Source organism: Amborella trichopoda, chromosome 7 (assembly GCF_054954075.1).
Source record: "Amborella trichopoda isolate Santa Cruz 75 chromosome 7, AtrichopodaSantaCruz75HAP2 v2.0, whole genome shotgun sequence".
NCBI lineage: Eukaryota > Viridiplantae > Streptophyta > Magnoliopsida > Amborellales > Amborellaceae > Amborella > Amborella trichopoda.
In genome coordinates, this window is record NC_142342.1 from 10,222,422 (window position 1) to 10,238,955 (window position 16,534).

Below are 16,534 nucleotides of genomic sequence, written 5' to 3' on the forward strand. Positions count from 1 at the left end.
CGATTATATATTCCCTCGGACCATGATATAAACGTTCCCTATGCTTGCATATTGTACTCAAACCTCCTCCTATGTTGATATCCATGTTATCACTCACACATTGATATATGTGTTTTCTGAGTTTCATAGAATCTCAAGACAGCTTGACTGCACCCTTTGTGCAAGGTATGATCCCATTCGCAGAAATGCATGTGATGAACTTGTCTCTTCCATAGGAGGAAGCCCATGCCATTTTCAATATTGGTGTACATAAGATAGGCAGGTCATCTTCATAAGATAGGTAGGGCATCTTCTTATATATTTTGTTTTGCCGTTTCTTCCATTTAAAACTTCAATATCATTATCATAAATACTTATATTCCTGGAGCAATCATGTTCCAAATGTGCTGGCTCATAGCCTAAAGCCAAACAAAAACCATACAATACTGTAGAATCTTAATAGACTCAAAAATCAACCAACTCCCTTAGATCCTAGATAACACAGGCAGACCTGATAATTCCTTCCACAATTGTTTCATAGATATATCATATCAACTGCACAGAAGAGTGGGAGAGAGATGGAACCCACCAAGCTTCTCCATGCAGTCGTCATGTTCCCATTCATGGCAAAAAGCCATTTCCAGCCATTTATTGAACTCGCAAAGCCCCTAGCTCACCAAATTGGCCTCAGAGTCACTACCGTCAACACCCCTCACAACATTGCCACACTCCAATCCATGCTACCCCCATCCTCGCAGCTCTCCCCTTCAATGGCCCCAACCACGGCCTTCCTCCCAACCTTGAAATCACTGACTCCCTCCCCTATTCCCTCTTCCCTGCCTTCTTTAAAACCACTGAAACCCTCCTCCCCTCTTTCCAAAACCTCATATCTAAAATCTCCAAACAAGATAACCTCCCTCCTTTATGTTTAGTCTCTGACATTTTCTTGGGTTGGACTGTCGAGGTAGCCAACAATCTCAACATCTTCCACACTGTGTTATGCACATCAGGAGCTTATGGGACTGCTGTCTACAACTCTGTGTGGACACACATGCCCCACATCTACACCGAATTTGAACACATTGCTCTCCCTGACTTCCCTAAAACAACTCTCCATCGCTCGCAACTAACTAATGAAATGAAGCTTGCAGATGGAACTGACTTTGCATCTGTCTTTCTTAGACGCCACATAGCTTATTGCATGCGCACTGGGGGCACCTTGTGCAACACTTTGGAGGGACTCGAGGGAATTGGCATAGAGCAGCTAAGGAAGACGACTAAAACGTCGGTTTGGGCGGTTGGACCATTGCTGCCCCGTTCCCTCATAAACCCTAATTTTATGGAAAAAGGCACTGATGAGCATGTGTGGAGAGAACAGGGTCTCGAGACAGTGGTCTGCGTAGAAAGGATGGACCAATACCCACCCGCCTCAATTCTTTATGTATCATTTGGTTCCCAATTCAACATTTCGGAGAAACAGATGAAGGACCTAGCATTGGGACTCGAGGCCAGTGGGAGGCCATTCATTTGGTCCATTAGGCCACCTCTAGGTCTACCCAAGATAGCAGAGTTTAGCAGCGAGTGACTCCCTGAGGGATTTGAGGAGAGGGTGAGGCACAGGAAGCAGGGACTTGTAGTGAAAAGATGGGAACCTCAGCTATAGCCATTCTCTCTCATAGGTCGACAGGTTGTTTTCTAAGACATTGTGGGTGGAACTCAGTGATGGAAAGTCTGAGCAAAGGGGTTCCAATAATTGGGTGGCCTATGGGAGCTGAGCAATTTTTCAATGTGAAACTATTGGTGGAGGAGGTGGGAGTGTGCATCGAGTTGGGAAGGGGGCAGGAGGAGGTGGTGGGTTGGGAAAAGGTGGAAAGGGCCGTGAGAGTGGTGATGGGAGATGAGGAATGAAATAAGCTGCGAAGGAAGCCAAAGGGAGTGCAGGAGATGTTTTGGAAGGCAGTTGGTGTGGAAGAAGGGGGCTTTCTATGGGATCGCAAGTGTCTGCATTGCGGGATTCATTGAAACTGCCCGTACCTCCACTATGCAGAGACTCCATTGAACTCTGGTTCTTTTGCTGGGTAAGTTCAAATTTGAAGTGGACCACGAAGTGTGAGGCCTTGATGCCTTACCACAGAGCCAGTGCATCAAACTTTGGTGTACCACTTCTCATGATTCATGAAGAATTGGGCATCTACAGTTTGTATTGCTGAGTATCTGATGCCTTGGGATAGTTCTCTTCTTTTTTTGAGAATATTCACATTGGGATAGTCCTGTTCTTTTGGAAGGAAGATACCATGGTTATGGCGAAATCACAGGTGCATTTCTTTTTTTTCTTGCCAAGTAGGTGCACTCGCTCTTGCAAAAAAAGAACCAAGAATGACAAGCAACAAAAAATAGATGATCAATCGCCTGACCTAGAATGGATAACCATGATTTACAATGGTTGATGCAGTAAGCACAAAACGATATGGATATGGAGGTTCTAAGAGTAGGCCAACCATATGGAATATGTGTACTTCTTCACATAGCTAGATATAAAAATGTGCAGATAACTCCACAGTGCACTTGGTACATAATACGAAAGTCACGTGAAAATAACAATACAGAAATTTTTTGTTTTCACACAAAACAGCCATGAGTAAAACCAATTCCTTACCCTCACAGCTCATGCAAAAACACACTTGCAGACATATATGTGGAAAAACATACACATGCATCTAAATAGACTCATTCATCTGTGAATACCTACACACATGCCCTCCCCACATCACAAAGACAAACTTATCACACAAAAACACAAGCATTAGCTCATAAATGCATGAGTGCGAGTTGGACATGCATTCAAATACTGGTAGCAAAGTTAGCAACAACATGCATAAGCATCCACTCATTTGTAGAACACAGACACATAGTGATACATACATAAGCTAAGATATGCATGCAGGAAATACATCTATTTTCATGCATATCGTGCATGTGCGTGTAACAACCGGCCAAAACACAAAATGAATAGGGCAGCAAGAAAGATCGTGGCAGCAGTCAAAACTTGAGGGGTGTTCTAGAAAGTGAAAAATATTAGGTTAAAATCTGTGGTTGAACTGGAGGACATAGGTTCGAGGTGACCAAATTGATCAATAATGCACAACTAGAGAAAAGACTGATTTACATGTATTGATTAAAGAAAGAAATGAAAAACGATTGAACAATGGGATATTCCAAACCTGTATCTTAATTTTGTGTCAAATAATTTCAAAGTGAGCAACAGCATGTCACTTGACCACATGGCTGACCAGTAAGACCCTTGAGATTCCTTCTAATTCGTTAATTTGCCAAATATAATTACCAATACTCACCACAGGACCTTGTACAAACAAGTCAATCATACGGCAATTTCAAAGTGCAAGTCTATGACATGCATCTGACAAGTATTTTGACAATGTACATATCAAGAGGCACATATAAAAACCCTTAGGACCTCTTGATGAATGTGGATATTGAAGGAGCAAAAACTCCAAATACATCTGCATATTGCGAGTCAGGCTCTTCATGCCTCTTGAGGAAGTTTGAATTATTTAAACTTCATCAGAGAGGAATTGTTTTGGTAATTGACTTTCATTCATTATAAGAATGATTATACACCAAGTTTGTACCAAACAGAAGGACATTAGGAAACACACATGCAACAAAAATATTGAAGAAATGGAAAACAAAGAAAGCCAAGGGAAAAAGCAGGCAAAGGGTGCAGGTAAGAAATTGCAAGAAAAACGAGTGAAACAAAAGAAAAATAATGAGAAGCTGTAATTTCCAGAAAAACTAAAAGTACATATAAAAAATAACAGTGATTCAAATTGAGTTTAACTTAACATTTCCAAATTTATAAAATAAAATTGGTGTCCATTTAAGGGTATTATGATTCGATATAGGTTGAAATTCTCTCTACTTCTTTAGAGTACTATGATTTAAAGTATTTTTCAAGAAAAAAAGGAGTGCTCATATATACTCGCAAGAGGTAATGAAAGCATATATTGAGCATGGTTTTTAACTTGTAATTTTGGAGATCACTCAACACCCTCTACATCCACTTGTACTGTTTGAAGGCTACTGTTTCCCATGTAGAGATTGATTCCGATTGGTCCTACTTGGTCCAGAACTCATCTTGACACTCATTTGTAATGTCTTGAAGGTTATATGCATTGATGATTTGCTCACAATTCAAAAGAAATTTCTTATTAGCCTTATATTGCGTGAGAAAAAATTTGAGAAATTTTATTTCTTCTAAGGAAGAAGTTTATATAAGGATGCAACCTTATAATGTAGAACTACGGATGCACCTCAAAAATCCATCGGAAAAGGTAGTTTTAATGTTGAAAAACCCTTTGATTGGTCATCTCGACATCGAGATGTATGGCCATGAAAAATAAAAGATTTTAAGTCTCAGAAATAGTGCATTTTACAACATATTATCTACAGCATCCATTTTCAAGATTTTCATATGTTTATAGATCTACTTGATTTTAATCATTTTTTAAATTTAAAATTTTATAATTAGATATAAAATTAGATTTTGAGATAATCCTAAGAACATTTTACATCAAAATTATATACCATGATAAAATTTGAAGGTGCACCTTACCTCTACACCTACGGATGCATCCATAAGCCAACTGCATCCTTCTTCTAAAGTTCACAACTTATGATCCTAGTCTTACACAATGGTCATAACTTTGATTTTTAACATGGTATCATATACTAGTGCTTCATATAATGATGCTTAGGGTTGTAGAAGTTTCTGGATGCCAGGAAAATATCAAACATCATTAATCATATTCATCCATATTCAACATCTAATTCATGATTATTTCAGCTAAAGTTTTAAAAGTAGTTTTGAGTTTCTTTAAGGGTAAACTTCTTATTTGGCACCATATATTTATGAGAACTTCGAAAGGGGCACTTTATTTCAGACTATTGCCAGACAACTGCCTGGTTTTCTAAATCTTTCGTCTACATCAGGTTTTTTAGAACTTTTTACTACGTGCTCCCAAATATACTCGTTTAACTATCCCTGCAACTGTGACCAAGCCCCTCTGGACCTTCTTTAAAGTCGGTACCAGCTAAAGATTGCCTTCAATCTTTCTCTAAAAACCCAAAACTCCAAGGTCTCAATTCTTTCTTTGTCTACCATATAAAAGACTGCCTATTCTGCCTCTGTACCAGCACATTCAAATATACCTTCCTCTATATTCAAAACCTCCATCATATCTTGATGTCTCACTCTCTATATCCAAAATCCCACATATATAGCACTCTCTGGCTCTCTCTTTCTTAACTCTCCAAACAACAGTCAAATTCGTGGTTCTTCTACTTGATGAACTAATAAGCACTGAAATTCTCCAAATAGTGGTAAACCCATCAAGGAACAAAGAAAACGTCAAGCAATAACAAAAACTAGTAAGGGAAGGGAGAAGGAAGAAATCGTGAGAATAAATAGGGATCTCACCCTTGAAATTGTATATTATCTATTCCAATTTGGGAAATTTTACGTGCATATCCCCCGGAATTCCAGTATTTAGTAGATCTCCACAATATTTCTATTTTTACATTCATACCCCTTTTTTCCTTTTTGTCAATTTTTTACCAAATTGCCCTACTTTGGGCATTGAAAGGTCCGAAGTTAACTCTTCTCCCAAAAACAAAAAAGTTAATTTCTGACCCTCAGTGTCCGAAGATTGTTTTTGGGTTAATTTTACTAGGAACAAAGTTCAATTTTGGCCCTTCAAGGTCCACAATAGGGACGATTTGATAAAAAAAGAAAAAAGAAGTATAAATGTAAAACCTAAAAGTTGGAGATGTTTTAAATAAAAGGAATTTGGGGCATATTTTTGTAAATTTCTCTTCCAAGTTTGTACGCACGAATATTCCTCCCCCTAAAAAACATCATTATCTGAGATGCTACCTTTTACCTTCTGCAATCATTATCAATGAAAACAGATTTTTGACATTATTACTCAAATTAATAGGTGTCTTGGAAAAGAATTTTCATCAAATTTGTAGCTGATTTGGAAAAAAAAGTCCAGGATCACTGGTTCTCCTAGCCTTCCTTTCTAATTTGGGATGCAAGTAATTTGGAGATGAGGCTTAGCAAAGAGGAAAAAGGAAGACAGGGGGAACGGAACATAAAATGTAGTAAAAGGGAGAGAATGGAAAATCATGGAACTTTCCATTTAGGGTATTTTGAGAAGACCATTTGAGGGTATTTTGTTGGAACGCAAAAGTCCCAAAACTCAAACATTTAGGTATATATGGGTGGTGATTTTGAAATAACTCAAATGAAGATGGTTTGAAACTATGGTGGCAAAAATGAGGTTTTCCCTTCATCTAGAACCATGGTTAGCGCATACCAAATAATTAGCAGGCTTCCAAAACGCAGACTTTACATCTCCAACAGTCAATCTGGCTGGTTTCTGGTAAAATTTATTATATTGTATTTTCAAATTGTGAAGCAAAACAGACAAATGACAAGTATGAATACAGTTTCTTGAACTAGGGAATCTTGGGGAAATAGAATAGGTATCAACTTGAAGCATTTCCACAGGAAACTTCCAAAACTCCTAAAACAAAACTGTATAGTCATGTCCCATAGGCCTAGTGTCTCATTCTGATACGTGTTTGGGTGCAGGATCATCCATCTCAAGCGACAAGTGCAAGCAAGATCAACAAACACATATTCATTCCCAACAAACTCTAACAGCAAGCAAGAAAATCTATTTCGTGAACATACATTATTCCTTCCAGATTGCCGAAAAGATTGTTTATCAATCACTCATACATAGGATTCAAGCAAATTTTCATTTGTAGCAGTCTTTCTAATTTTCCAATAATTTATTGTCTGTCAATCCCAAAAAACCCCCAGATTTTCAAGACGTACATACATAAAAATAATAATGGATCAAAATTAAAAACAGCATGCAGAGTTTTCTTAAATCCATATAACACAAAAATAACTTCAGCACGCATAATTTCCAGGAAAGTTTGCCCATACAATATATATATATATATATATATATATATATATATATATATAGATGGGAAAAGTTTATATAGAGCCGAGGCTCTAAACAATCAAATTAGAGCCTACCTAAAAAATTTCACTAGAAGAGGTTGTTTTTGATGCCCAACTATCCTCAAATTGATCATCTCGATATCAAGATACATAGACATGAGAAAAAAATGGATTTCAAGTTTTGGAAATAGTGTATTTTGTAACACATTTTTGGACCGTCAATTTTCAAGATTTTCAAGTTTTCATAAATATATCGATCTACACTATTTTTGAAGCTTTAAACTTTATAAATAAAGATAGAAATATATTTTACGGCTACCACAAATATTTCCAGTATTGAAAGCACATTTCTCGACACTATTTGAAGGTAGGCTCTAATTTGATTGTTTAGAGCCTAGGCTCTATACAAACCGCACCCTATATATATTGAAATTGTTATGATAAAGATATTATATTTCTAAACATAAATATAATGATAATTAGAACATAGAATCTTTGATGACAATATCTCTAAGCATAAACGTACATTTTGCAAATTCCATTTACAAAATGTCATCAAATAAATACAAATGTGGCTTTTAAATCATTTGTTTTTTTTTTACTACACATGTTCTTCTTAGTCATCATAACAAAATCTTTGAAGTTAATTATTCACAGTCAGTTCAAAAGAAGCTCCAAACTCCATCTCGAAGAATCAAACACCTAATAAGGGTTTAAGCAGTATCAAAAGAGAGTCTCATAATCATGTCATATCATGTTTATAACCAATAAAACACCTCGAAGTTGTAAAACCACTATCTCTAAATACACCAAGTCAAGCTGAAATCAACATTAAAATTATTGAATTCTCATTGGCACTAAAGTGTCCACCTTCCCTGATGGAAATTTTGTGCACATGCTTGCAAGTTTCTGTTCAGCAGTTAGGTACTTTGGAATTAACATTTCTCTAGGTTAAACTGATAGTCAACTTTAATGGGCTTCATATTTTTATCACACTCTGTATTCCAACAGAGTTTATCATGATCAATGAAAGCAACTCCAGAGGATGATGTCTAACCATGACTGTTATGCAGATGCAGAGAGCTGCATCTAGAAACTCAAGAGTGGCCTTAGTTCAATGACTCCCTCAAGCATGAACCAGTTTTCAAATGCTCAACCAGCGCTCATGCAATTTTGACCAAAGTCTCTAAGAAACTCATCATGTCTAATAGCACTCAGTCCAGTGACAGTCATAACCTAGTCAGTGCAAGCTTATTCAAATCCCATAAAAGAATGTGCATAATCTCAAGAATATCCAAGTTTTATAAGGAACAACTTGTTGAGTTGACTCGAGACTCACAGTCTGAGTTTTTAAACATTTATAAGGAACAACTTCTTGAGTTGACTCGAGACTCACAGTCTGAGTTTTTAAACATGGATGGAGACAATGGCCATACATGTTCCTCTTTGCAGATTATACTTTTTATGTTCAGCTGCCAACCAACTGACAAATTTGTGCAATAACCAACCAGTGACATCCTATGATCAGGGTCCCATCCAAGCTAAACCTAATCCATGCCTTAATCGGATTGACTTGGATTACACAGAAATGAATGTTTATGATGCACACAACAAACCGATGTTCTATTCCACGTGTTTTTGCAGCAGCAAGAGCAGATGAAAGGAAGTCCAGAATAATGATACCAACAAGATGACAACAAAACCCTAATTGCTATATCTCTTGCTTATATAATACAGTTGGTAGCCCAACAGGATAAAGTACGATTGCTGCAAACACATTATATAGGTATCTCTTCATCCACTCAGCACAGCTTTCAGAAGAAAACCCACATGAATGGTAAAAACACATGTCTAGGCCATGCGTCTATAGCTTATGTTGCAAAACCATAGCTGACTAATAGATTGTTTCATGCAAAGAGACATTGTGATATAGCATGAAATAAGCATTCACCTAGATCAAGGATCATGGCATCAACAACTCCCACCTGGATCATGGTACCCAACCATAATATAGAATTGGCTTTATGGTACATGGGAGTGCAGGTGAAAACTAATGGGTATTGATTGTCAATATAAACATAATAATAACATTTGAAAACTGAAGAGACTAAAATAGAAAGTTAAGATATAACACCAAAAATCACTTGAGAAAAGTTAATTTATGCAATAAACTTCTGGGTAATATACCTAAGAGCAACACTACTGAACATGATGGAGTTGAAAAATAAGCAAAGGTTACACTCCAGAGCCTCATTTTAAGCTAGAGTATGGAAGAAGAAAGCCAAGGCGGAGTATCCATGCTCAAGAAATGTGGAATCAAGAGGAAAATTCACCAATGCCATTACTGCAAAACCTCTTTATGACCTAGACATGGCATTTCACGACAAGCATATCGTATTGAGTATCGGGAAACCAGTGAATTTATGCTTGAGAAAATAAATCAATGTGAAGCCGGGACAGTAGCTAAAACCCCATACATCAGCATGCATTAGCCCAAGAAGATGAATTCAAAGAAGGATGTTCTTTGTGGTTGCCAAATTAAAAATTACATAGTCCCAAGGAAAACATTACTATATGAGGAAGGTAATACATGTCGCTTTGGCACAATTGCACGTGTCCATATTAGATGTGAGTACAGGATGTCTAATTACCCATGTCATCAAAAAAGGTGCCCAACACACACACACACACACACACACGGAGACAGAGTGGCCCCATACGTCAATCAAGAAAACTTTAAATCTTCTAGAAAGTTGACAAGTACTCCCTCCATGGAAAAGATAACTAATCATATGAATAAATGCGTAGCAAAGCCTACACTATCTTTTGTACCGCATTAAAATGTTGACGTAAAATATTGAAGATAACTGAGTATATGGCCACTCAAGCCTAGTCTAGCTCGTACCAGAAAATCCCCTTGAGTCCCCCGTATCACTTCACATAAAGTTGACAAAGCAAGCGGATAAAAATTCCAAAATAGGCATTAGTAGAAGAATAAGAGACATCTACAGAAGAATGCAACAAGCTATAACAAATAAAGTCATGGGGGAACATACAAGCTTTTGCCACTGACCAGTGTAACTTTCATCACTCGGAGAATGGTAGTAAACGTAGAACCTTTTGCACATGAATTGAGGTCAACAACTATCTCCAAGTACGACTGGTTTGAGGCATATAGAAAATATGCCTTGTCAACCATTTCCAAGAATAACATGAACATTCAAAAAAGAAAATATTATACAATTACACTAGTCTAACAAAACCATATGCAAAGAAAAATTAAAAAATGGAGACATAAAACAGAAGGGGCACTTACATACACCCAAGGAAATAAAAAGTACAAATGAAACAGCAATTTTGCAAGGAAAAAGTTTATATAAGGTTGCAACCTCAAAAATCAAGTGGCAAAGAGTGTTCCGAAGTTGGAAACCTACCAATTGATCATCTCGATCTCGAGATGCATGGACAAAAAAAAAAGAATTTCAAAGCCTAAAAGTAGTGCATCTTGTAACAAGCTATCTGGATCATCTATTTTTTTGATTCTCAAATATTTATCATCTTAATCGTCACCATTTTTAGAGTTTGAAAATTCATAATTAGAAATAAATGTAGATTGTTAACCTATCGTAAGGTTTCTGATTCCAAAAATACATCTTCTAACAAAATTTACAGGTGTTCCTGACTTACAGTATGAGGTGGGCACCTTGTACAAACCTCTCCCATTTTGCAATCAATAGCAAGAGGACAACTCTGAACCAGCAGAAGTTGAGTTCAAAAGCAGCTGGTGAGCTTCTAACAGAAGATGAGAACAAATATGTACAGGGAAATAGATAGAAGAGTCCATGGCCAACGAAGGCCAAAGTCCAATCAAGAATATATTTTATTAGTGTAAGACAAGAATGAGAAACAACACTAGAGGAATCAATACAGGAGAAAGAAATTTGATTAACATGGAAAAAAATGAAAGAAGGAAGCCAGCTGTGAATAAAGGACAATTACAAAATAACTGTTTAAGGTTTGAAGGAACCAAAAAATCGAAAAAGTACTAAAAACCAAAGGACGCTCATCACTGCAGAAAAATGGAACCTAACAAACTGAGTAAAAAGAAGAAAGAATGAAGATATATGAAGACATAAAGATTGTTGGACCATCATAGGCATAATCTAATTGGCATGCTCCAGCATGGAATTCTAACTATTTTGATCTAAATTTCATTCAAGTCTAAAAAGGATAACATAATTGTGACTCATCAATGGCTAATTTGCACTCAAGAATATGACAATGATACCATATAGATCCAAATTGCTGCAATTTGATCGATACTACTGAACAAAATAACGCTCATAGCCATGTTTTGAATGCAGTGGTGACCAGAATTATGAAAAATATATAACAACTAATAGGACAAAAAAAATTGGGAAACTTACATCGGTACCATAAATCAAATGCGGTATTACAGTAGAGGTACATCATAATCATCATCATCATCATCATCATCATCATCATCATTATCCTCATCCGAGCCTTATCCCAACTATTTGGGGTCAGCAATGAAAAGACATGATAAAATTTTACGTTGACTGCCCTACCTAACACATCCCTCCTTTATATCCGGGCTTGGGATCGGCATGACCAGCTTGGGACCGGCCATGGCAGAGCTGTGGAGGTGCATATTTTCCTCATTTTTACACCGAGGTCCAACTCGCACACCCCTTTTTATTTTTTTCCAAGTTTTCCCAGTCTGGTGTTCCAAAAATCAGACTGGTTTTATATTTTATTTTTTAAATTTTTTTGGTCGTAGGGATGTGTAGCTCGGGGACCAATTTGGGGTTAATCCGATGTTTCAAACATCCAACTGCCCTAAAGCAGGGCAGTTCGATGTCACAAACATCGGAGCCACAGTGCTTCTTCCCTAGCTTTATGTCGGTCCGATGTTCAAACATCGAAGCAACATGCTAACCTTTTGGTTCTTTTTAAAAGGACTCCGGTGTTTGCATCTTCGAACCGCCTATATAAAGAACGCAGTCCAATGTTTGGAACATCAAACTACCCTAAAGTAGGGTAGTTCGGTGTTTGGGCTATCGTACCCGCCTTACTCTAGGCAATCTGATGTTTGAAACATCGACCGACCCAAAATTGGCCCCCAAGCTATCGGACATCCCTAGGAATAAAAAACATTATAAAAGAATTAAAAAAAAAAAAAAAAAATTAGTCCTATGGCTGGAACATTGGACCGGGGCAAAATTGAAAAAAATGAAAAAAGGGGAGCTTGTTGAACCTCCACGTAATATTTAGAAAAATATGTACCTCAATGTAAATACCGTATTTAATTTATGGTATGCATATAAATTTCCCAAAAAATATTGAAGGAAAATAATGTGGATGAGTCATTTAAACTGATTCATAGATCACTTAAATCATTTTAGTATATAACTCTGTGTACCCAAACAAAAATGTAAGATTGAAACAATAAAGAAGGTAACTAAGGGTTCATACTTTAAAATCCTTCAATTAAGAAAAAAAGAATAGAAAATGAAAAGCTTTCAATTATGTGATCTTTAACATTCAATTGTACTGAAGAAAAAGAAAATAAATGCTTTCCTACATATCAACAAGCAAATTTAATCAACATATCACTGTCATCTCTTTCAATTTAGATTTAATAGTTCCCATTATTTGATGGGGCTATTCTCAGTGGAGATGACAAAATTAAACCAATCAATTGTAATATTTGCATCTTACACCCTGTCGAGTGAATGCATGGGCATTATACAAAAATGACTCAAAACTAAGAGACAGTATTTCCTTTTCATTCTCAAATAGATAAATGCAAAACATTCTACCATATTCCAAATGAACTTCGTGTTGGAAATTGTGAATATAACATTATTATAACTGCTTCTCAGCTTCAACATAAACTACTTGTTGAACAATGAATAAGCAGGTCAGCATACATGTATCCTTGAGAAGAGCAATAACTACTACAATGCATTACCCACAAATGCTATGCTGTGAACATCCTGAACTACAAAATCAATAAGCCAAGAATTGGGATTGGGGTACCACATCTGATAACGTTTTCAATGTATGAAGCCTTTGTACATTAGTATGACCAAGAAACCAGAAGAGCTCAGTGGTTCAGCTCCAAGCATTGTTGATCATCCCCAAAACCAGCCACACTGGTCTTCTATCCCAAAGCCAAGGGCAAAGCACAACTTCAATAGTGCTTTTGCACATTGAAAAGAACAAGATTTACATACTCTAGTGGGACTTTTATTGATTCCTTTATTGGTTCCTCTGCTCATTCCTCCATGAATTCTTCGCAGCCTCTGCCGAAGACCCACTGCCTGAGTCCCCTCCATTCTCGTTCTTTGGCTTTGAAAAGAAGGGGTCCCACTCGTGAGGCCCCACAGTACGTTGTCCCTCCTCCAACAAAGCATACTTCCAACTATTCTCCTCAATGTAATCATCATCATTATGCCCTTCAATTATGTCCTTCCTCAACTTTGTCACCTTGTCTATGATCGCTTCGACTGCCACATCAAATGCATCCTTTAGAGTCTCAAGCCCTGATCTTGGGTCCGCATATATCAACCTCGGTATCATGCTTATCACCTCCTCCCTCATCACCTTCACTTGCTCAGGTGAGATCTCCCTCAACCTCCCTTCAATGCTCACACTCTTCTTCCTAACATCATCTTCTGGGATAAATACTGAGTACTTCGTATAATTCCTAGGAAGGTGCCATGTGTATTGCGTGTATGCCGAACCTGGGTGGAAGAAAACTGGAATGCACCCTGCCAACATCGAATCAAAAGCTGATCGCCTCGTATACGAGTCCCCCTGAGGCTGGAGGCAAAACAAAGACCCCTGAAACATTTTCATAATACTACTCGGAGAATGGCACTTGCTCTCCCCAAAATCGCACTCTAAGAGCTTACATGCTCGTGAATTATTGCATTGGTCGATGATCTGCCCTCTAATCGACTTTGGATTATCGGGACGTGGGGCACCAGCAAATGAGAAGAGCCATGGCCGATCAAGCTTCCGCATCCTATCCTGCCAAATGAACACATCAGAGTCTTTAGCAGGATGGAAGTATGTCGGGTATGGGATCCCAAAATCGTTCCCATTCCATGGGCTCGATTCCACCACAAGCATGGACATATTCCTGGCAGCAGGAAGAAACAACAGCTTATTACCCCAATTTGACTCCTCGTCTGTGAGCCTTCGAAAGTCCCATGTGATCCTCCCTGCCACCAAAAAATGGTCCCTTCCACCCATTACCTGCCACTCTGGCCGAGCTGTGAGCCAATTGACAAGTGCAAGAGATGCAGCATCGCGCACTGATGTGTTGAATCCCCAAAGGAACCGGGAAATGTCAAAACCGGCATAAAATGGTACGAAAAATGCAGCAGCCAGAGAGGGGTCCGAAGTGAGGCATTTGTATTGTTTCATTCGATTTCGGAAGATCACATCCACTGCAAATTGGTTTGTGGCATACCAACCTGTGTCGGAGAAGACGCCGAGAGAATTATCAAGAGGGGGGCCGAGTCCAGCGTTTGAGGTGAATTTGCACATGTTGGTCCACAAGCTGAGGCGACGGCACTCCTTTAGCATATCGTCATTGAACTGAGAGGGGAGGTTGTGCACATAGATGTAGCGGCCACCACAAGGGTCACTCTTGTTCTCGACTGTCCGCAAGGCTCGCATGAATGGGAAGTTCTTCTTCTTTGGTTTTTGCCGGGGGGTTGAGGTAGAGTAAGATGAAGAAATTGTGGGTCTTCCAATCGGAATTTGGGGGGAGTTATCAGAGGAAGAAGAAGAAATTGAGGGTCTTCGAATGGGAACTTCGGGGGAGATGTAGGGTTCGGATTGGAGGACAGAGAAATGAAAGAAGAATAGGAGGGACCAGAAGAAGGCAGAGAGGACGAGAATGAAGCAGAAGCGGGACTGGGGCTTGCCTTTCTCCATGTTGGGAGAAGAGGTAGCCCTTCGTCGCATCAGATCCTTTCCCTTTACAGATGCTGATGGGATTTCAGGCAATTTTTACCTTGCATGATCAAAATTGCTGATAAATTAACAGAGACATGGAGATTGGGGGGTTCCAAATAGTCCAGAAAAGGCTTTGACGATGGTGATGATGGAGATTCAGGGATTAGTTAGAGAGAGAGACAGAGAACCGTAATTAGAAGATTTGGAGCAGGCCCCTTGCCCTAGCTACACAGAGTCACCTGCAATACATAGAGAGAAGGGGGAGTAGCTAAAGTAAGGGGTTAAGGCTTGAGAGAGAGAAAGAGAGAGAGAGGAGAGAGAGGGGCTCAAATCAAGGAGTTTGCAGGTTTAGCTGAAACCAGGGGAGCCAAAATCCATATGATTTCAAAGGATTTTAACCCTGAAATGAGAAATAATTGTTCTGATTGGTGGGAACAGGTCTAATTAACACGTTTGAGAGAGCGACCGCGAAAGTCCACTGCCCCTAGAGAGAGAGAGAGAGAGAGAGAGAGGAGAGAGAAAATGCACCAAATGGTAATAGGACGTTATAGAATGGAAAAAGAGGGGGTCCAGAGCGACCTGGAATCGTCGAGGCCAGTACGGAAGTTCAAGTGAAGTTAGAGAGAGAGAGAGAAAGCTCTTGGCAATGGCTGAGTCAATGAGTTTTAGAGAGAGAAAGTGAGGGACGGTGATTGGAACTTGAATGTGAATGGAAACGAGGGGAGCCGGTGATCTGAGATCGTCGGCAACTGGTCACAAGCTCGGGCCATGTCTTGACCTGTCGGTTCTCATGTGCCGTCCTCATTTGATATTGAAAGTAGAAAGCCAAAGGTTACCTACATTATAAAAACCAGAAATTCGAAGGTTAGAGAACGCAGTAAAGATGTAACAAGAGGAGTGGGAAAGAACATGAAAGAGGATGCATTTTTTGAAGGCTTGGTAGGGATGGCAACGGGGCCGGCCTCGCCGGCTCTTACTCTATCTTAGCTCTAGTTTCCAAAGGGCCGCCTAGGTTTGGCTTGGGCTCAGAGATCCAAAATTTGAAATTCAGATCCAAGTTGGATTTGAGATTTGGATTTAAAATTTGGATTACATTTGGATTTTGGATTTGAATAGTAATTTAGATCGGATTCAAATATCGGTGGATCCAACCCAATTTTTAAAATATTATATATTCTTTTATATATGCATGTATATATAATTAGAGTAATGATCCTATGAAACCCTCTCACAGTCATGTGTGTAGGACCCCAAATGATCATTATTAAATTGGACACAGATCTCTAAAAAAGTTATCACATGGGTGTAAGACTTAACTTTTCTAAATATCTGTGTCAAATTTAATGGTGATCATTTGGGGTCTTATACACATGGGTATAAAAGGGTCTCATAAGGTCATTTCCTATATAATTATATATTTATTAAGAGTAATCATCCTACGAAATCCTCCCATACCTGTGTGGTGTAAGACCTCAAAGGATCATCATTAAATTTGATACA

General features: G+C 38.5%; 2 protein-coding genes across 3 annotated transcripts; one reads left to right on the plus strand and one right to left on the minus strand.

The window, feature by feature from the left end:
• Window positions 1–659: 659 nt before the first annotated feature.
• On the plus strand, window positions 660–2,536 carry LOC105421416 (crocetin glucosyltransferase 3-like). The gene has a single exon (XM_088872129.1). The coding sequence runs from the start codon at window positions 1,031–1,033 to the stop codon at window positions 1,562–1,564; it is 534 nt and encodes a 177-aa protein (XP_088728255.1). The 5' UTR covers window positions 660–1,030; the 3' UTR covers window positions 1,565–2,536.
• Window positions 2,537–12,886: 10,350 nt separating this feature from the next.
• Window positions 12,887–15,842, minus strand: MUR3 (Exostosin family protein). Of its 2 annotated transcripts, XM_088872128.1 has the most exons (2): window positions 14,242–15,842; window positions 12,887–14,098 (listed from the first exon to the last, which is right to left on the minus strand). In XM_088872128.1, the coding sequence occupies exon 2, from the start codon at window positions 14,090–14,092 to the stop codon at window positions 13,325–13,327; it is 768 nt and encodes a 255-aa protein (XP_088728254.1). In that variant the 5' UTR covers window positions 14,093–14,098; window positions 14,242–15,842; the 3' UTR covers window positions 12,887–13,324. The 2 variants fall into 2 exon arrangements, with proteins under 2 accessions (XP_088728254.1, XP_006854308.2); XM_006854246.4 differs by having other exon boundaries at window positions 12,887–15,842.
• Window positions 15,843–16,534: the final 692 nt, after the last annotated feature.